This window comes from Colossoma macropomum, unplaced genomic scaffold (assembly GCF_904425465.1).
Source record: "Colossoma macropomum unplaced genomic scaffold, Colossoma_macropomum, whole genome shotgun sequence".
Classification (NCBI taxonomy): domain Eukaryota; kingdom Metazoa; phylum Chordata; class Actinopteri; order Characiformes; family Serrasalmidae; genus Colossoma; species Colossoma macropomum.
The window spans coordinates 20,108,131-20,129,728 of NW_023494808.1; the positions used below are offsets into that span (position 1 = coordinate 20,108,131).

The 21,598-nt window shown below is 37.8% G+C and overlaps 2 protein-coding genes and 1 pseudogene across 2 annotated transcripts; 2 read left to right on the forward strand and 1 right to left on the reverse strand.

The window, feature by feature from the left end:
• On the forward strand, positions 1-8,745 carry hpxb (hemopexin b). Its single transcript, XM_036557688.1, has 10 exons — positions 1-206; positions 663-685; positions 1,528-1,641; positions 2,470-2,633; positions 2,758-2,911; positions 4,027-4,239; positions 4,341-4,424; positions 4,519-4,649; positions 5,994-6,141; positions 8,185-8,745. Exons 1-10 carry the CDS (start codon positions 142-144, stop codon positions 8,412-8,414), a joined length of 1,326 nt encoding a protein of 441 aa, XP_036413581.1. The 5' UTR covers positions 1-141; the 3' UTR covers positions 8,415-8,745.
• Positions 8,746-9,658: 913 nt separating this feature from the next.
• Positions 9,659-10,733, reverse strand: LOC118798001 (annotated as a pseudogene).
• A 3,853-nt stretch (positions 10,734-14,586) lies between these two features.
• LOC118798343 (toll-like receptor 13) lies at positions 14,587-21,329 on the forward strand. The gene is made up of 2 exons (XM_036557774.1): positions 14,587-14,676; positions 16,873-21,329. Exon 2 carries the CDS (start codon positions 17,010-17,012, stop codon positions 19,872-19,874), a length of 2,865 nt encoding a protein of 954 aa, XP_036413667.1. The 5' UTR covers positions 14,587-14,676; positions 16,873-17,009; the 3' UTR covers positions 19,875-21,329.
• Positions 21,330-21,598: the final 269 nt, after the last annotated feature.

A 21,598-nucleotide genomic window follows, 5' to 3' on the forward strand; every position in this document is an offset into this window, starting at 1 on the left:
TGTCACCAAATTCTTCTAGAAACAGAGACGGCCTCCTGCTGCACCCTCCCATCCAGAGAATCAATATAAAAGTTGGGTCTTTCTCCACTTAAAGTACCTTTTACTGCACACAGCTGATCTGGTTCAAACGGACGGCTGATCATGAAGCAGCTCTTGGTGTTCCTCTGCGGGTGCTTGGCTCTGGCTCCAAGCTTTGCAGCTCCAGCGTGAGTATCTCCAAATGCTGATAGTGATTAAAGAAAGCTGAGATGTATTGCAGATCTATCCCAGATCTAACCCCACACTTTTAACTTGACTTTTCGTGTGCTGTAAAATAAGTGCAGGGTTTTCTATTTATATTTGTTCATAATCCTCTGTATACAGCCTTTGGTTCTCTATGTTTGCTTCTCTTTCTGTCAGTGTTTGTATTCTCTTGGTTAGTTTGCAGAGTACAGCATCAGATCAATACTGCAGATGCACAGTGGTCAAAGTCAACTGTCTAGTTCAGCATGTTTTTTCACTGAGTCATGTTGTTGGCCTTCAGCTTATGTTCAGCCCCCCTATGGTTTACCTCAAATGTATTGTCTTTCCGTTCTTTTATTTTGCTTCATGTATAACAAGCAATTTATCAACTGTATTTTAACTAATAAAATCCTAATGTGGTCTTTCTCTTTGTATTACAGCCACCATGATGTTATGATTGCAGGTATAAACATGTGTACCAGTTTTTTCCTTTTTTCTTTCTTTTTTTCTCTATTTTGTTTTTATGCCAGATTTATTGTTATCTTTGAGAAATGATGAGGTTTTCTGTATAATTCAATCATATAGATGTAAGTAAAGTCATTCAGAGTGGTTGATATGAAATGCTTCATTCTAGAAAAATTTGCTGACTTGGATTTTTTTACAGTGGTGGTGATAGGAACCGGGGTCACCAATATCTACAACACAAATATTGTCACTGTCAAATATTGTTAATTTTCATTTTTTGATGTGATTTGAGAACATCAGCTGCCATTTACATGGTGTAAAATTTTAACGGTGAAAGGATCAATCGAATGCAAAATTGCTTGAAATACAATCTCTTTGCATTAACTTACATTAAAAGTAAATATTTTTGCTTTCTTGCAATTATGCTTTTTTTTTATAATAAAAAAATATAGCCATTTTATTTACTGTCCAAACCACTAGTGAACCTACATGTGTTTTGTGAGTTATATGTAATTTTAATATTAGTAAAATAGTGGTAAATATGAAACATTGGGAATTATTTTGCCTTACACCACCTTGCATATATCTCCCCACTGAGAATAGGGCAAAAATAAATATATATTTTGCCAAAATACGATCTGGTTCCTGTCATCACCATTGTGAAAATCTCTGACTCAGTAAGTTTCTCTAGAACAGAGCATTTCAGTCAAACCACTCTGAATGACATTGTTTACATCTTAACCATTTAATCATGCAGAAATTTGGTAGAATTGTCTTTTACATATGAAATATACTGATCTAATTTATAATGAATTAATTCAGATAAATGCTCCTTTTTAGATCATCCACATGTTCAAGAAGATTCCCATCACCATGCCAAGCTCGACCGCTGCGAGGGCATCGAGTTTGATGCCATTGTCCCTGACGAGAAAGGACAAACATTCTTTTTCAAAGGTTTTTAGCGACGTTACACAACCTTTAATTTAATGCTCTTATTTTTTTTAAATATATTTTCTTTCTCAGCTTAGTTAACATGTCCATTCTGTGAGGTTGACCGCCACAATGCACCCAGAAGCCAGCACTTCAGTTAGACAACTATTTAGACTATTGAGCAACTAATAGAAGCAGTTGTACTCTTAGAAATGAAGGGGTTCTTTAAATGTACAATGGAAGTTTTTTTTTTTTGCTTCCCTAAAGAACCTTTCAAATGTTTCATTTTTTATGAATGAGATGTGGAAATACGAAAAAAACTATTTGAAGTTTAAAGAACGTCCACTTAAAGGAGCATTCTGGCCTACAACTAGCATTTAACATGTTATTTGTTTGTTATTTGGCAGAATTTACGGTTTTGTATTGTTTTCATGTTTTCTTTAATCAGTGTTCTCTCACTACAGTACCCAGCATACATCACACACATTATACAACCATTGGGAATCGATAATGCACTGATCACATCCTGGTCTAGAGGCTACTAAATACATCTGTGCTAGCTAGCATTAGAGATATAGCATTAACTTCAGATAGTGATCAAACTTTTTCTTTTTTAAAGGAATTATTCCACCAGTCTTACTCTCTAAAATATATTTAGGGCAGGGGTGGAGTTAGTGATTCTGGGGCTCTAGGCCAAATACAGTAATGGGGGAGGGGTGATTCATTTCAGTTTTCATGGGCCCTTGGCTCATGGGGGCCATAGGCAGCAGGCCTGGTGCAAAGACCGTCTCCTACCATGCATGTCTGCATTTGTTGTAATTTGAATAGTGACTTTCATTTCAACGTTGACAGGTGACCATTTGTGGAAGGGTTTCTCCGGCCCCTCTGAGCTCGCAAATGGTACATTCAAGGAACTAGATGAATTTCATCATCTGGGTCACGTGGACGCCGCTTTCCGCATGCACAATAAAGATGGCGATGCTCTAAAAGACCACGACCACATCTTTTTCTTCTTGGTACAGTGGAAAATGTTTCATGTTGAATAGATACTTGCATATCCTCTTGTTTATATATAAAAAAAGGAAAAGGACAGGGTTTTATAATCTTTCAAAAATGCCTCTATGTTTGAATCTGTTACAGGATGACAAAGTCTTTAGCTACTACAGCCACACTCTGGAGAAAGGTTTTCCATTAGAGATCCAGCAGGTGTTTCCAGGAGTGCCAAGTCACTTAGATGCAGCAGTGGAGTGCCCTAAAGGAGAATGCGTCACTGACTCCGTTCTGTTCTTCAAGGGTAAATACATTTATAAATGAAAACTGATCAAAGAAATTTGATTTCTCAATGGTCTTAATCTTCAGTCTCCAGTATTGAGTACTACTAAGAGGTAGTACTTATACATATATACGTAGCCAAACATATAGGGCTGGTTTTCCAGACCCAGATTAAGTCTAAGCCTAGACTAAAAAGAATTTCCAAAGGTAATTCTCTATTGATAACAAAAATTAGTCCAAAATTAGGCTTAATCTGTATCTCTGGGAAAGTGGGCCATGGTTACTGATGGCAATAATGACTTTTTTCTTGCTTTTTGTTTAGCTTCAATACAAAAGAAGTACATATGTGTTACTTTCCTTTGGGAAACTGGAGGCTTTCTGAGTAACATGGTATACTTTTATCGCATACCTTGCTGTTACATTCTGTACTTTTTTCACACACACACACACAGAGTCCGGGCCTCTGAATCCTTCGCAATGAGTGGATAATTCGATAGTCATAAACAACCTCAAGAAAAAATCAAAACATAGTCTGTGGAAAGCTAAAATTTCTTCTCATAAATAAAATATGTTTAGGTTTTATTGATTTTTTATAGAAAACAATATAATCATTGCCATTTGGCAACAGCATGTGACAATAGAATTGCATTCTGTAGTGCATACGATAGGTGTAAATATAATTCCATTGGATATTGATTTTATCAATATAATTATTTTTCGTACTTCTTTCTACACGCTTAAAATATGTCTACATATTTGGCTGTTATGCCATTGTTTTTTATGTCTGTATGATAAATATGGCCTTTGTTCTCTGGCAGTGTACTGACTTACAATTTATACAGACTGAAGATCACATGCTGTTGCCATATGGCAACAAAATGCAAAGTATACAAAGTATCCACAATAATCTACCATGTTATATATACTTAACATATGTCTACATATTTGGTAGTTATGCCATTGTTTTTTATGTCTGGATGATGAATATAGCCTATGTCTTATGGCAGTGTACTGACCTACAATTTATGCAGATTGAAGTTGGCATGCTGTTGCCATATGGCAACAAAATGCAAAGTATGCAAAGTATCCACTATAATCTACCATGTTGTTCTAATGTGTTTCACATACTTTCCTCAGGACATGAGGTGTACAACTTTGACATCAAGACCAAGACAGTGAAGAAGAAGGTGTGGAGTCACTTGCCAAATTGCACCTCTGCATTCCGCTGGCTTGAACATTACTACTGTTTCCATGGCCACAACTTCACCAGATTCAATCCTGTGTCTGGAGAAGTGGAAGGGCATTATCCCAAGGATGCTAGACATTACTTCATGAGATGCCAAGATTTTGGTGAGCGGTTAATTCTTGATCCTTGAAAAAACATTGTCTATTTACAGTCTTGAAGATTTATTTTATTTTATTTCTGTTGGTTTTGTGAAACTGTGCTGTAGGTCATGGGGGTGGACACAAAAAGCCACGGTGCAAACTTGATGCCATCAGCGCAGATGACACCGGCAAAACATATGCATTTATAGGTGATCATGATTTGCTACAAAAGTATGTTTGTGTAGGTGTACAAGGGACATTTCTTCATTTTTTCTCTCATATCTGCATCCTTGTTGTACACAGAGAGCATGTACATTAGGTTAGATTCGCACCGCGATGGAAGTCACCCCTTCCCCATCACAAGATTATGGAAGGAGGTCTCAGGACGGGTAGATGCCGTCTTCGCTTATGGTGACAAGATGTACATTATTCAGGTACAAAAAAGCATATTTACACCTGATTGTCTTTTTTCTTGTCAAACCTCACCAAACCATGAGAAACTATCACATTATTGTTTATATAAAACAGATGAAGCTGTGATTAGTATAGTGGGTGGTTGGTATACTGTAGTGGGTAACACCTCTGCCTTCTATGCTGTAGACTAGGGTCCAGTCCCCAGGCAAGCACCCTACACTATACCAATAAGAGTCCTTGGGCAAGACTCCTAACACTACATTTGCATAAATTTGTCCCTTGTATAAAATTATCACATTGTAAGTCACTCTGGATAAGAGCGTCTGCCAAGTGCCATAAATGGAAGCCAAGATGTTTTTGTACTGACTCCTTCAATTCATTCTTTTTAAAAGAATGTTTCAGCGAAAAAAATCCACGTACTCCAGATGTAGTTGATCAGCCAAGACATGTCTGGTGTCCAATTTTTGCTTATATACAAAGGTCATAAAATTTCCACTTCCAAAACCTCCAAAACTTCCACACCCAAACAGTGCATTATATGCCTAATAAAAATTATTTGGGATTCGACCACAGGGTGCACAACCTTCTCTTTATTAGGTAGTGCATTAATTGGGTGGATTCTGTAAATATACGCCTAAAAGCCATCCAGGTATTTATTAATGCTGTGCAGACTAATTGATGTGGTTTAGGACACAGTATGACTTTTTGTCAAGTATAAAAATGAACAGACCTTGTGTAGCTGAACACTGGGGGCAACAGGTGTTGTGCCGAATCCCCTGCAGAATCCAACTCCCCTTCACGCTCACGTGCATCACGGGTTTCTGTTGTTTTCGAAAAAATTAGCAGTTGACTAGCAGTTATTTACATAATGAAACAACAGAAATTGTGAACATAATCTGCGGTGTCCATATGCCCACATGACGTATATGCACAAGAAGAGGAGTCAAAATTTGTCAAAACACTTGTCTAAAGTGGCTGCCCACTGCATTCAGCTACACAATGAACTTCTGCTCATTTTTGTCGTTCACAGTAAGTCATACTGTGTCCTAAACCACATCAACTAGTCTGCGTGGCCTTAATGAAGACCTGGATATGGTTTGAGGATAAATTTTGGGGGTGAATTTATAGAAAAGATATCGGTGACTTTTGACTTCTTGTGTTTGTTAGTTACTTTAGCCTCATAGCTCCAGTGTTAAACTAAAGAAGCAAAATTTGGGCCCAGAACATGTTTTGGCTGATCAACGACATCTGGGGTAAGTGGAAAACTGTGTACGCTTGATGTTTTGCTGAACCATTCCTTTAATGTCATCTTGCATATGTTCTGAGCCTGTGTAATTAAACATAAAGTTTTTAATGTCTGACAGGGCAATCAAATCTATATCTACAAATCAGCAACACCTTACACTCTGATAGAGGGCTATCCTAAACCCCTGAAAGAGGAGCTGGGCATCGAGGGACCCGTGAATGCTGCATTTCTCTGTGCAAATCAACATGTTGTCCACATTATAAAAGGTTTGTTTTTCAGTTTGACTTGACAAAAACATTCTTTTAAATGAAGGAAACTGTACTTTTAAATGTGATTGCATCATTTGATAATGCATGTTTTTAATGTTTAAGTCTTCCAGCTGAACAGCAAGTCAGTACTGTACATTAAATATACAGATCCAAATGTTAGTGAAGTTAATGTTAGTCGATTGTATGAAATTAATGGACAATAATAATAATACTACTTCTAATAATTAAAAATATGTACAACCCTGTTTCCAAAAAAGTTGGAACACTGGGCAAAATGTAATGATGTAATCACTGAAACACTGTGTTTAATTGATAATAGCACAAAGACAATCAAATGTTGAAACTGAGAAATTGTCTTGTTTTTTTTTGTTTTTTTTAAATATATGCCCATTTTGAATTTGATGCCAGAAACATGTTTCAAAAAAGTTGGGACAGGAGCATGTTTACTACTGTGTTGCAACACTTCTTCTTTTAACAACACTCCGTAAGTGTTTGGGAAACTGATTATACCAACTGCTGTAGTTTTGAAAGTGAAATGTTTTCCCATTCTTGTTTCACATAGGATTTCAACTGCGCAACAGTTCTGGGTCTCCTTTACCATATTTTTTGTTTCATCATGTGCCAAATGATTTCAGTGGGTGACAGATATAGACCAATTTAGCCAATTTAGCACCCAGACTCTTTTACTACGGAGCCATGCTGCTGTAAAAACATGCAGAATGTGGTTTGACATTGTCTTGCTGAAATAAGCAAGGCCTTCCCTGAAAAAGACAACATCTGGATGGCAGCATATGATGCTCCAAAATCTGTATATATCATACAGCATTAATGGTGCCCTCACAGATGTGCAAATTACCCATGCCATGTGCATTAATGCCCCACCAGACCATCATGGATGTTGGCTTTTGAACTGCGCGCTGAAAACAAGGTGGATGGTCGCTTTTCTCTTTAGCCTGGACAATGCGACATCTGTGATTTCCAAAAAGAATTTCACATTCCACGCCATTTTTCCACTTTGCCTCAGTCTTAAATAGCTTGGGCCCAGAGAAGATGGCAGCATTTCTGGATCCTATTTATGTCTGGTTTCTTCTTTGCATGGTGGAGTTTTAACTTGCATTTGTAGAAGCAGTGATGAACTGTGTTTACAGACAGTGGTTTTCAGAAGTGTTCCTGAGCCCATGCAGTGATTTCCACTACAGAATCGTATCTGTTTTTAATGAAGTGCTGCCCGATGGCCTGAAGATCGTGGCCAGTCAATGTTGGTTTTCGGCATTGTCCCTTGCATACAGAATATTCTCTGGATTCTCTGAATCTTTTAATGATATTATGTCCTGTAGATGATGAAAACACCAAGTTCTTTAATATTTTACATTGAGAAACATTACTGTTAAATTGCTGCACTGTGCAGTCTTTCACAGAGTAGTGAACCCCTCCTCATCTTTACTCCTGGAAGACTCAGCCTCTCTGGGATGCTCTTTTTATACTCCATCATATTACTGAGCTGTTGCCAGTTAACCTAATAGGTTGTGAAATGTTCCAGCCCTGTGTTTAGCATTACATAACTTTCTTTTGTTGTTTACATAACTTTTGTTGCCCCGTCCCAACTTTTTTGAAAGATGTTGCTAGCATCAAATTCAAAATGGACATATATTTTCTCAAAAAAAGAAAATTTCTCAGTTTCAATATTTGTTGTGTTGTTGTACTATTTTCAATTAATTTTAGTTTAAATGATTTGCACATCCTTGCATTTTGTTTTTATTTACACTTTGCACAGCGTCCCAACTTTTTAGGAAACGTGGGCCTATTTTTGTATAAGAGATGTTAGACTCTTGCTACACAAAGTAGTTTTTCTATAATTTTGTGCACATAACTATTTGTGGCACTTTTTTAAGAATGTAGTGGTTAAAACTGGCAGATACATAAAAAGCATGTAGTGGTGCAAAAAATATAAAGCTAGCTAATCTCTATTAACCGTTATCTATTTACAGTTTAAGTGAATATAATAGACAAACTTTAGATATGTTTTCATTTCTTCTACAGGTCAAAAAATGATCGATATTGATCTGGCTGTAACCCCAAGAGCTGTTAAGAGTGAGTTCCCACTCCCCATTGCTAATGTCGATGCTGCCATGTGCGACGCTGATGGTGTGAAGGTGTATGTTGGTGCAAAATACTACCTTTACCAGAGCCCCAGAGTTCTGGCTGTGAGCAAGATTCAGCCAGCACCCCATAAGATCTCACCTGAGAAGTTTGGATGTGAAGAAGATTAATCATGTTGTCATGCTCACATGAAGTGCAGCAAATGCTAATTTGCTGCAGTTCTTTCTAATTTCTAACATTTCTCTGCATGGTAACAAAATTAAAGTAAACAATGTTGTTTGTAATTTGTCTCAATTTTTATTGCAATGATTTAACAATTAAAAAAGTGTTAAGCATGCACTGATTGAAGCAAAAATACAGGTGCAAAAATGACAACCATGTTCAGGGCCAACCTAATGTTTCTTTTACCCAATTTGTAAAGCAGGTCATATGCTAAACACATCATGCAACATGCGAAATGTGGAGACAGATTAAAATCACAGCACTTTGCACATCCTCAAACATGCTTCATTGCATTATTGACTCAAATTAAATGAACAGAATAACAAAATACAGTGGCCCCAAAAAGGATCTGAGGAGAAAGCCTGGAAAACTCCAACCAGACTGCACTAAAAAACTGCTATAGCACAAACTGCAATGTAAAGTACTGTAAAGCATGTTGTAAGAAAGCAGCCCCCACAGTCTGAGGCTTCTTTTCTTACAATGGTGTCAATAAGCTTGTGTTCACTGATGGATCATGAACTCAGAAGAGGCATTTTAGATGCAAACCTGCACAAACATACCAGATGCGTTTTAAAAGAATATTTTACCAAAGAGAAAATGACAATCTTGGAATGGTTTAAAGCTACACTATGTATAGTTTGGGGATCCTCTCTGGTGGAAATGTGTAATTGCATGCAAGGTGTGTAAGAAATTTTGTAATATAGGTTGTGCTTTGAACCCCTTCCCTGAGGGGATGAATCTGAGTATTCAAACTGAACTCAGTCAAAACATGGTGCAGGACACATCTTCTGAGGATGTAATTGAATTGTTTACTATTGTCATCACATCTTCATCTGTACAATATTGATTTAGCATTTAATACATTTTCACATTGAGCCAAGCCTTCTTTTTGAGGCTGAGTGTGTGACCTTAATACATAAAGAAGTCCTAAAATTGGACCTGACACCTCTGACTTTTAAATTACTATTTCAGGCTTTACAGGGCGACTTGCAGCAGCGCACCATATTGTAGTGTCTTTTTTCCTTAACCCGAGTGCAGCTTTAAAAAAATGTCACTGATTTTTTGTTTCCTAATACAATGAACTTGTAAGAAAATGTCCTAGCACTTTTTGGGGAGATAATAATGAAAGATCAGTCCAACATATTTAATGAATGACACTGTCAGATCATCCTAACCCAGAAGAACTGTTCTTCTAGGCTGAATTTTCCCTGGTTTCCAAGGCAGCTCTGAGTTTCTGTCAGAAGACCTCAGTGTTCTCTCCTGGTTTAGGCCAGGTAAGGTAGGTACGCTTGTTGATCCTGTAATCTGAGACTGCTTATGGGGTGGAATTTCCTCCAGGAATACGAGGATGAAAACGTCTTTCTTCTCGTCAAAGAGTCAGAAACTGGCCACCTGGATTTCTCTGGAATACCACTCACTCTCCAGGTAGTGGCAACTAATCACACAGATTGTCTTACAGCTGCGATAGATGCCATCCACAATGTTGTCCATGATGGATTTACCTGGCTGGAAGTCTCTGTGGTGCAAACACAACCTCCAGCCCTGCTGTCTCTCCAGCTGTGGTAACAGCTTCTCCATAACCCACAGTTCATCATAGGTATTGTAGGAAATGAAGGCATCATACTGGAAGCCATGTGATGTTTGCTTTCTTTGGTGCTTGCCATCATAAAGAACAGCAAGGAAAAGACAGTAGGTCAGGTCAAGAATCCTTAGGCTGGGGGTGTAGGTAAAAGTCTCAAGATTTAACGATTTTATGTTGAGACTTCCAGCCCACAGCACATGCAAATCCGTCAGCCCCTTAAAAAGGTTGGAAGGAACATTCCCCATCCCTTCACGGCCTTGACTGTGAACTGCCAAAAAATCTAAGCATCTTAGAGATGCAAAAGACAAATCTTCCAGAATCTTTTGGGTGGTAAGATATGTAGTTGTTATTCAGAACAAGATGCCTGAACTCTGGAAGTCCTGAGAAAACGGAAACCCTTATTGAAGTCTGGGTGATCTTGATGGATTGCAGGTCCTTTAAATTGTAGTATTATTTTTACTGCCCTTGTATAGAAAAAAGTGTGTTCCCGAGTAACAAACTATAACCTCTTTCACTTTAGCAATAATCTGTGTATTAGAGGTACATGAAATATGAACAATCAAACCATTGTCATTAGCTCTGCTTTATTCAGTTAGCATCGGGATCAGTCATATCCCCTTACAAAGTCTGAGTTAATGCTCTGTTAATGCTTTAATTCTATTCCCTCTAACAAAACTCTCCAATTATCCACAACATTTAGAATATCAGGCATGATGATAACACCCACCGCCATAGCATTAGCAACACTGCAGTGATTCTCATTCTGGAGATGCAGCTTTTTCAAAATGTCATTAATTTTATTGCACTAAATATTAAGGTAATCTCTGAAAGTTACTAACTCATTTCAATTATATGAACTTTAAACATCTCTCTCAGGTTAATGCTGGTTTCATACCTATTTTCCTTTTTAAAGACAGCACACAGATCGTGCTGTATTTTTAGTGTCCCCTATGGTGGGCAGAGTTGCCAGATCAAAACAGCAAAACTAGCATTTTCAAACTAGCCTAATTTGGTGGAAAAACCTCAAACCTGACTCCACAGCATGACCAATGGAAAGTGAAAGCGTATGATTCTACATAATCACAACTTCTGAATCATGCAGGCTCTGCCAGATCAGTATTTGTTTGTTTTACAGGAAGAACTACATAGCGCGTAGTTCTCATGTGTGTATAGAATGCAAATATCGATAATAGAGGTCTTAAAGCTGCACTTTGTAACTAACTAAGGGCTAGGGGTAACTTATTCTAGAAACATCTGGTGAATCATGGTGAATTCTTCATAACCCACATTTCATCGTGGGTGTTGTAGGAAATGAAGGCGTCATACTGGAAGTCATATGATGTTTGCTTTCTTTGGTGTTTGCCATCATGAAGAAAGGCAAGGAAAAGATAGTAGGTGCAAATTCAGTAAACTTTGTGGGTTCTGAATGTAACCATCTTCCATCATCAAGACAAATTTAAGACCTGAGTCTTAATTAGTTACTTAGTTATTAATTAGAGTTATTAATAATAGTTACCCAGAGTTTTTGGTGTCTTTTTTCTTTTGTGCATTGTGTGGCAAAATATTGAGATAAGTATTATGCATTATGAAAATGTCTTTAGTTATCGTAACATTATATATTTTGCCATAATGCCCACTTCTACTGCTCACTATACAAATAAAAACATAAGCTTTGAGTCATTTTTATTTGAGAACACAGTAGAGTCAGTGGAAATATTACAAATTACCCCATAGGTGGGTGTAACTGACAGACAGCCTGGTTGCAACATTTGCTAGAAAAGTCTTGAAAATCAATGCAAACTCATTAATTCATTCATTCATCAAACACATTTAAATTCATTAACTTGGTGCAATTCTACAATATATTGTATGAACCAAATTACCTTAATTCATAATATATTGACCTATTTTATTTACAAGAAATCTATTATTGATAAATCTACAAGTAAACATGTGTAAAACATACCTTTTTGTGTTAGAAGATAACCCTGCTATGTGAAGGCTGTACTTTAGCCTGGCTAGCTTTTGCTGTGACTTGTTTATGTGCTTTAGAATAGAGCTGTGTTACAGGCACTAAGCAGGTGATTAAAGGGTGAAATATCTGACTCTAAACCCTGAGAAGACTCTGCACTCTGCATACTAACAGATCTATATTGACTTAACAACTCAACACAAAGAGAAGGTAAACTCTCCTGTTAACTGCTGTCTGTACAGTTCACATATAGCCTACATGACATACACGTCATTCTGAGAATGAGCCAGTGTTAGTTCCCTTAATTTATGCCAAAAAACTTCTTCAGTTCAGTGTTAGACAGAGCCAGTTGACCTTAGACATACATGGTTAAGGCAATTTTTGTGTCATGCTTGTCTGTATGTTTCCAGTCTGACTGTGTTATTTAGAACTTGTGATTGTACTAATTTAGTACAATGTCTTACAATGTACACCATCTCTCACTTCTGTAATCGTCATTAGAAAGGCAGCAGCATTTCATAACATTTTGTTCTAATTATAAAGGCGCAGTGTGTAAAATTTAGGAGCATCTAGTGATGAGATTTAAAATTGGAACCAATTGAATATCCCTCCCTCACCCCTCTCTTTCCAAGCGTGTAGTAGAACTTATATTGGCCGTCAGGTTTCCTGCCGTCACCTGTCCCGATTTCGTTTTGCTTCTACATGTTGGTTGAGGATTCACCCTCCCTTGCTTTTTTCTTATGCTAAATGGCAAGTCCATTTGTCAAATTTTGGGTTCTCAAACTTCTTCCAACACAAAATGGTTAGCCAGCACCGGCAGCAACCACTGATTCTTCTATTCTATGTTTTCGACCAGTGCTATCGTGCCACCAAATTCTAGCTGCTGCTTCAACATAAAAAGGCACTCTCTAGAACCAGTGTTTGGTGTGTCCATTTGAGGCTACTGTAAAAACATCCTATGGTGGAAAAGGACCCCATCCCTGTGTAGATACGAAGGGCCTATTCTAAGCTAATGAAACACAATTTATAGTTGTTTGTACACTGTATTCCATTTAAGCTAATATATTTTCCGTGAAATTGTACACACTGCACCTTTAATGATAAATTCTAGCATTCAAAAAACTGTCCTTGCCATGTTCACTTCATGTCCAGCGAATTTACAATGCAATATAAACCAATGCGGCTAAAAAAGTAAAAATGTGATACTTGGATTCGTTCCAATTAGATAAGGTTAGATAAGGAGCATAACATTACACTGCCTCATGCAAAAGAGCTCCTACATTCTTTCCTGAATGTGCTTTGTTAGTTGTGTTCCTGTAAAACTTGCCTTTCACATAGATCATTAGATGTAATACCACATTGAGACATATTTCATCTCTACAACTTTCTGTTATGTTTATGCTATATGGCCACTGGGGGGCCTCCTTGTTCTTAGGCAGACTCTGAGCAAAGTGTATCTCGCTCCATGGTGCCCAATCCTGGTCCTGGAGATCTGCTACACTGCAGAGTTTAGCTCCAACCCTAGTCTATCACACCTGATCCGTATAATGAAGACCTTCAGGGGCATCTGAATAATAGAGCCAGGTATGTTGGATCTAAACTGTCCAAGGTGGTAGATCTCCAGGACCAGGATTGGGCACCCCTGATCTAGCTGTATAAACACCAATAAAAGATGCAATAGCAACAAAACATGCGAAAGCAGCAACATCAACAGGTGCAGTATACAGAGCCAAATGAATGGGTTTACAACAGCAGAGCTGGGAGCCAAAAGGATGGATCTGCTATAACAGTCTATTAATTCTCCTCCTCTTTGGGCCTCCAAGGCATCATAAGGCACTGGAAATTTACACTAAATAGCAAACTATGAACAAAGACATTTGTTCCCAGATGGATAATGACATGGTTCCCAGAGACAGAACAAAAAACACTTTACAGGAACTACATGTACATCCACGGTACATTATGGAACAGCACATTAACACTCCATTACAATTACATACTCATTATGAACAGGGTCGGGATGTAAGAGAATGCAAGTATTTGGAATATAGTACAGAAATGAAATATCTGTATTTGGTCCAAGTTACAGTTTGTAGGCAGTATTCAGAATATGTTTTACATTTATAATAGAATACTTGCCAACTAAATAAAAATATATTATTTTATATTATTTTAGAATCAGTGCACAGCATCTAGCACACAAGCTCATTAGATGAATTCTAAAGAGGTCCTCAATTAATGAATTCTTTACAAATACTGAAAATCCTACAAAAGTTAAAGATGTCACGTTTGTAAACCACTAGACGTGGACTTACAGGGGCTGCCTGTTTCAAATATTTTATCCATTCTTAATCTGGAGTAACCTATGTTTTACTACCTTGAATAACTCTACAGTTTAGATGCCACCCGTTAGTTTTTTGTCTGTTGACAGATCAAGAGATAAAGCATTGTTTCATCTGAGTATGGTGTGTTTCCTAACACTTGAAAGCAAGTACGTTCATTGGTGTTGCAAAGGTTAGTTCTGTTTTTATATACTTCCTCATATAGCGTACTGAGAACAGACATCTGACGGAGTACTCATTTCATTTTTTAATTCAACCGATTAATTTACGTTTGCTTTGGTCTGGTGTGTCATTCTTTCTCTGCAGTAATTTAAGTAAGTATTAATTTTATAATAAACTACATACTAATCAGTAGTCAGTTTGATTTGTGACTGCATGAGCTAAATTAAACTGATCTAGATCTTTGTCGTTTGTAAACTCATATGAAAATGTTTAGTATGTTTAGTATTCAATAGCCTGGCTCATAGTTATGATTATGGTCATTAGTTTAAACTTGTTATTATACACAGATTTGACTGAACAGCATGTCTCAAGTATAATATTATTCTGGCTAGATAAAATCATCTGTGTTAGTTAGCCTGCATTTGCATCTTTGCATAATTTTTACATTGAAAAAGGAGAAAATTAGTAACCTAAAAAACATTACACATGGCACAATGCAGCAGGCTGACAAAGCAGAAGAAACACTGGCACAAGCAGCATGTTAAATTTACACCCCTGCCAGCTAACTATTTTAACTGGTTACTTGAAAAAACCAGCAGTGTTTAAAGAGAACCAGTGGTAAGGTTCTAAGGAAGTAAGCATGTGTCAGTAAAAGATGAAACACAGGAATAGCCATGATTCTTCTGTCACAGCTCTTTTTTGAACACACCAGCACAAAGGGACACATAAAGGACACTAAGCTCAAGGGGATGGTCACCTCTACCCACCAGCTTCACCCTGACTGTGACCCCCCAACAAACACACACAAAAACCCCCAACTAAATCCACAACCCAACACATAAAAAGACAATGAACACATACACACAACTTAAACTACAAAACTACGAAAATCAACACTAAACAACATAAACAAGTCCTTTTTTGGAGGGCACGCACTACCATGAGCCTTGTACATGTGGTTATCTGATTAGTCACATCTCCAGATTCTCAGGCACGAGGGCCAGCCAGCAGCCGAACATTACACAAACACACACACACACACACACACACACACACTGAGAAATTATTTTTTAAAATATGCGCATTTTGAATTTGATGCCAGCAACAGGTTTAAAAAACCTTGTTTACCACTATGTTTCATCACATCTTCCTTTAACAACATTCTGTAAACGTTTGGGAACTGAGGAGACCGACTGCTGTAGTTTGAAAGTGAAATATTTTGTCATTCAGATTTGTCAGTGTAATATTTTGTATTTCACAATGTGCCAAATGTTTTTAATGTGTGACAGGTCTGGCTGCAGACAGGCCAGTTTAGCACCTGAACTCTTTTACTATGGAGTCATGCTGTCGAAATATGTGCAGAATGTGGTTTGGCACTGTCTTGCTGAAATAAGCAAGGCCTTCCCTGAAAATGACATTTTCTGGATGGCAGCATATGTTGCTCCAAAACCTGTCTATATTGCCCCTTTCCTCTTTAGCCCGGAGGATGCATCGTCCATGATTTCCAGAATGGATTTCAAATTTTGATTCATTGGACCACAAGACACTTTTCCACTTCTCCTCAGTCCATCTTAAATAAGCTCGGGCCCAGAGAAGGCGGTGGCATTTCTGGATCATGTTTATATATGGTTTCTTCTTTGCATGGTAAAAGTTGCATTTGTGGATGTAACATCCTGTGTTCACAGACAGTGGTTTTCAAAAGTGCTCCTGAGCTCATGCAGTGATTTTCACTACAGAATCGTGCCACCTGAGCTTCTGAAAATCACAGCCAGCCAATATTGTGTTTTTATCTCCTGTCCCTCACATACAGAGATTTCTCTGGATTCTCTGAATCTTTTAATATTATTATGTACTGTAGCTGATGTAATCCCCAAACTCTTTGCTATTTTACATTGAGAAATGTTATTCTTGAATTGTTTGCTCTCACAATCTTTCACAGAGTGGTGAACCCCTCCCCATCTTTACTTCTGAAAGTCTCAACCTCTCTGGGATGTTCTTTTTATACCCCATCATGTTACTGACCTGTTGCCAGTTAATATAATTAGTTGTGAGATGTTCCACCAGGTGCTTTTTTTAGCATTAAACTAAATTTTGTTGCAGATTTTGAAATGTGTTGCTAGCATCAAATTCAAAATGGGCATATATGTTTTCAAAACGAATTAAATTTCTCAGTTTCAGCATTTAATATGTTGTACTATTTACAGTTAAACATAGTGTTTAAATGTTGCATTCTGCATTTATTTACATTTTTCACAAGAGCCCATGACATTTTTTTGGAAATGGCATTGTATATATAAAAATTCCAGTTTATGTGACACTTCTCACTTCTCTCTTTTCCTGATTTTTAGATGAAGTGGTGTTGAAGAGGATGCTAACCAAAATAAATCAGGAGTACCACATCGACAGTTTTGCTGGATGCACAAAACTGTACGTGACTATGACATAAAGATCTGGTCAAATCTCCAAATATATTATACTCAAAAACATGCAAGCCCCATCGCCGTTCTGTATCTATATACTGTTAATGTTGCCTTGCTTTGTATGTGTACTTCCAGCAAATGGATTCTTTGTGATTAACTGTGTCATTAAGGGATCTCTAAAATATCCTGCAAATTTGAAGGCGCTATGCAATAAGAGGGAACTTTGTGTTATACCACACAACGTGCCAGACCAAACAAGAGTGCTTGATCTTTCTTACAATCATTTAAAGAGCATAAACCAAAAGGATTTAATCCACCTCACCAACCTTATACACTTGAATGTGTCACACAATTGGATCCAAGATGTAGAGGAAGGGGCATTCAGGAGCATGACAGCCTTGCAGGAGCTGAATCTTGCCCACAATAATCTCCGTATAATCTCAGGAGGATCCTTCCAAAATTTGTTTAACCTCACTGTGCTACGGCTGGATGAAAATCAAATTGCAAATATCAGTGCTTCTGCCTTCGATCCTCTGATTAGTTTGGTCATGGTGAATCTATCGGGTAATCATATAGCTCACATATATGAAGTTCAACCTCTCTTTCAGTTGCTCAGCATTGAAGAGCTGCACATTGGAAGAAATGGATTTCCTTCTTTTCAAACACCCCAAGTTTCAAACACATCCTTAAAACTGAAAGTCCTGGATCTGTCCTGGAATCCTTTGCGAGTCTTCAGAATCACAGCAGACGTTTTCCCTCACCTTGAATCATTAGGCCTGGCATTCAGTAATGAAAGCATGACATGGGATGTGCAGGACGCAAGCTACCTTAGAAATGTCAGCACCCTTAATTTAACTGGGATACAAATGAATGAAGAAATTAAATCAGTGCTACAGACCTTTAACACGTCACTGACCAATCTCAGACTCTACCGACTAAAAGAACAAACAGTGAAAAAACTAATTAAGACAGCGTGCCTGATTAACACTTTGAGAACCCTACATGTGCAGTCAAGCAGAATGGCATCCATATCTGCAAAGGAACTAACAGGCTGCACTGATCTAGTAACACTAGACTTGTCTGAAAACAGTCTCCGAAACATCACAAATCTGGCATTTGGATCGATGACAAACCTTAAAAGGCTGAGTCTGTCCAGAAACAAACTGGACAGTGTTCCACCTGCCATTTGGAATCTGTCCTCCTTGGAGGACCTAGACCTCAGTTACAATAGCATCTATAGTTTAACATGTTCAGATTTCAACAGCCTAGCACAGTTGCAGACACTTTACATTTCCAGAAATCCATTGAATTCAATAAAAGACTGCTCTTTTCAAAACCTTACAAATTTGAAGACTTTGATTATCAGCTCCAGCAGACTAATTTCCGTGACCAACTGTTTCAGAGCTTGTCTCCAGAAACTAGAGCTTTTGGATTTAACACAAAACAAGTTAAATTACATCCATAAAGGAGATTTTGGAGATTTAAATTCTCTTACGCACTTGCTTTTAAACGACAACCAAATAACCGCCATAGACAAAGGGGCCTTTGAGGGACTGCAGAAACTGACGGTGCTCAACCTGCAATCAAACAAAATCACACAAAATTCATTAAAAGCTTCAGTTTTCTCAGGACTTGCAAACCTAAAATATCTCTTGCTGAACAACAATTACCTCTCATATTCTGATCAGAGCAGTCTCAATAAACCACCCTTTAGATATTTAAAGTCTTTGGAGACTCTAGCAATTCACAGCCAAGGCCACAAAGGGATGCTGAATGTCCCGTCAAATCTTTTGGAAGGACTGACGTCTTTGCAGGTATTGACGGCAGGAAATCTCAACTTAAACTTTCTTTACTCAAGCACCTTTTCACACACTCCAAGACTGCTGAGCCTGGACCTCAGCCGAAATGAATTAACGGCGGTCTCACAGGAATTATTCACGCCCCTCCAAAGACTCAACAGACTCCACATGTTCTCTACTGGTTTGCAGTCTTTGGACTTCCTCATGCAAGCAAACCTCACTGACATTCAATACTTGCAAATCAGCAAGAATGCACTGGCAGTCATCAATGAGACCTTGATCACATCATTTGCCAACTTAACGTACATCGACCTACAAGAAAATCCATTCAGTTGTGACTGCAGCAATGCTTGGTTTGTTGACTGGGCAATAAGAAACAATGACACGCAAGTTGTAAATGCAGACCAGTTAACATGCAATTACCCATCAAAACTCAGGGGAAATAAACTTATGGACCTTGACTTTGAGTCCTGCACTGTAGATAAGGGTTTTTTCTGCTTCATTTCTACCACCGTATTTATTCTTCTGATTACGTTTAGCTCCATCCTCTATCATTTCTTAAAATGGCAGGTTGTCTATGCCTACTATCGCCTTCTGGCTTTCCTCTATAACAGCAACCAGCAGAGAAAGGGACAGTCCAGTGGCTACCAGTATGATGCATTCATTTCCTACAACACCCACGATGAACCGTGGGTTATGAGTGAGCTGTTACCTCATGCGGAGGGAGAGCAGGGCTGGAGGTTGTGTTTGCACCACAGAGACTTCCAGCCAGGTAAACCCATCATGGATAACATTGTGGATGGGATCTATAGCAGCCGGAAGACAATCTGTGTGATCAGTCGCCACTACCTGGAGAGTGAGTGGTGCTCCAGAGAAATCCAGGTGGCCAGTTTCCGACTTTTTGACGAGAAGAAAGACGTTCTCATCCTGGTGTTCCTGGAGAACATTCCAGCCCATCAGCTGTCTCCATATTACAGGATGAGAAAACTAATCAAGAAACGAACCTACCTCAGCTGGCCCAAACCAGGAGAGGATACTCGGGTCTTCTGGGAGAAATTGAGAATGGCTCTGGAGGCCAAAGAGACTTCTAAAGAGGAAAATCCTATTCTTTCTGGGATAAGTAGTACCTGATAATACTCAAGTTTTACACATCTAATGGCAACCACTTTTGACAAATGACAACCAATTGCAGACATTAAGTTTCAGTTCTCAAAGTAAGATCTAGGTTTTACTACATACCTTCTTTCTTCATTGTTGTTTTTGGGTTTATATGTATGCATAATTTAACAGTGCCAGGTACCTTCCACAATGTGTAAAAATTGTAATTAATGGACCGATAGAAATGGCACAACATTGCTTGGAAAAAGTCTTTTTGCATTAACATCCATTCCGAGTAATTACAAATGTTTTCCCTTCTCCTGAAAAGTTACCATTCACTATATGAGTTTTGTTTTTCTGGTAAGAACATGTAGAAAATCTGTCAAAAACACAAATGGGTGGTTTAAAATGATCTTTTTCATGGGTCATAATCTTTTCACATTTTATTGAAGAAAATTATTAATGACAAACAATGGTGGTGAATGAAATTTGTCTGCAGTCAATGCTAAGTGTGGAAAGTCTGCAGTCAAAGGAATTAGTGTAGAAAGTTTCCAAATTAGTTGAAAATGTCTATGTGCATTCGGAGTAACCTTTTTTAATGTCCTGAATATGTTTTATTTTTAATTTGTCTCTGATCCCGATCCAAATTCTTTAATGTTAAGGATTAGCCAATACAGAGTCCAGTCCCACAACTTTATTTTCATAGATAGCACAGAACATTTACTAAAATATGGTGGGCTGTTAACTACTTTAAAATGTTATAGTAACATAATTTCATTTTTAGTATATGTATAATGTAACACCTTCAGAAGTGATACATTTTGTTTTTATGGCCTACATTTTAAAAATCCATTTTAAACCTTGACTCAATTTGATAACATTGACTGATCTGATTATTCACTTACACTATATGTCTAAGAACATCCAGACACCCCTTCTAATTATTGAAATGAGGTACTTGAGGGTAGATCCATTGCGGACACAGGAGTTCAGTGGCGTATAAACAGCTTGCATAGTCTCCATAGAAAAGCACTGCTAATAGAATAGGATGCTCTGGAGAACGTAATCATGTGCAATGCCAAGCGGTGTCTGTCTGGGGGCCTAAAGCCCCCTGTTACTGCAGAATTGGGTGAGCAGGTGCTTACAAACCTTTAGACATATAAGGTGTTTTAAAATACTGCAGTGCTTCATTTTGGTAAATGTATATTATGGGATGTACTCTGCTGTGATATGTTTTGTTTTTTCTTTAACTATTTAAGTCAAATAACGTTATATAATGTATAACTGTTATACTGATATAATGTTATAGTGGTGTGACAAATCATAAATTTGCATTTCACATTGATCTAACATGTCCAATGGCCTACTCTTTTTTCCCTGTGTTGAAGTGTGTAGTAGCCCTGCGCTCTAGTTTTACGTCTGGCTAGTTTGACATTTGAGGCAAAGATGTCCATTTACACTAATAGAACCAGTCTTCTACCTGAACTATAAAATGAAATATAAAGGGACACAGCAGTCTCAGGAGAGGAGAGAAGGTCACTTTAGAGTTTTCAGCTCTGGATTTTACCACCAGGCCGAGCAGATACAGTGCCATGAAAAGTATTTGCTCCCCTCCACCCCCGATTTTTAAAAATATTTTTGCTTACTTTTCATACTCACTTCAAATCTTCCATCAAAATGTAATTTCAGACAACAACCCAAGAAAAAAGAAACACAAAATACAGTTTTTAAATGATCATTTATCGAAAGAAAAAAGT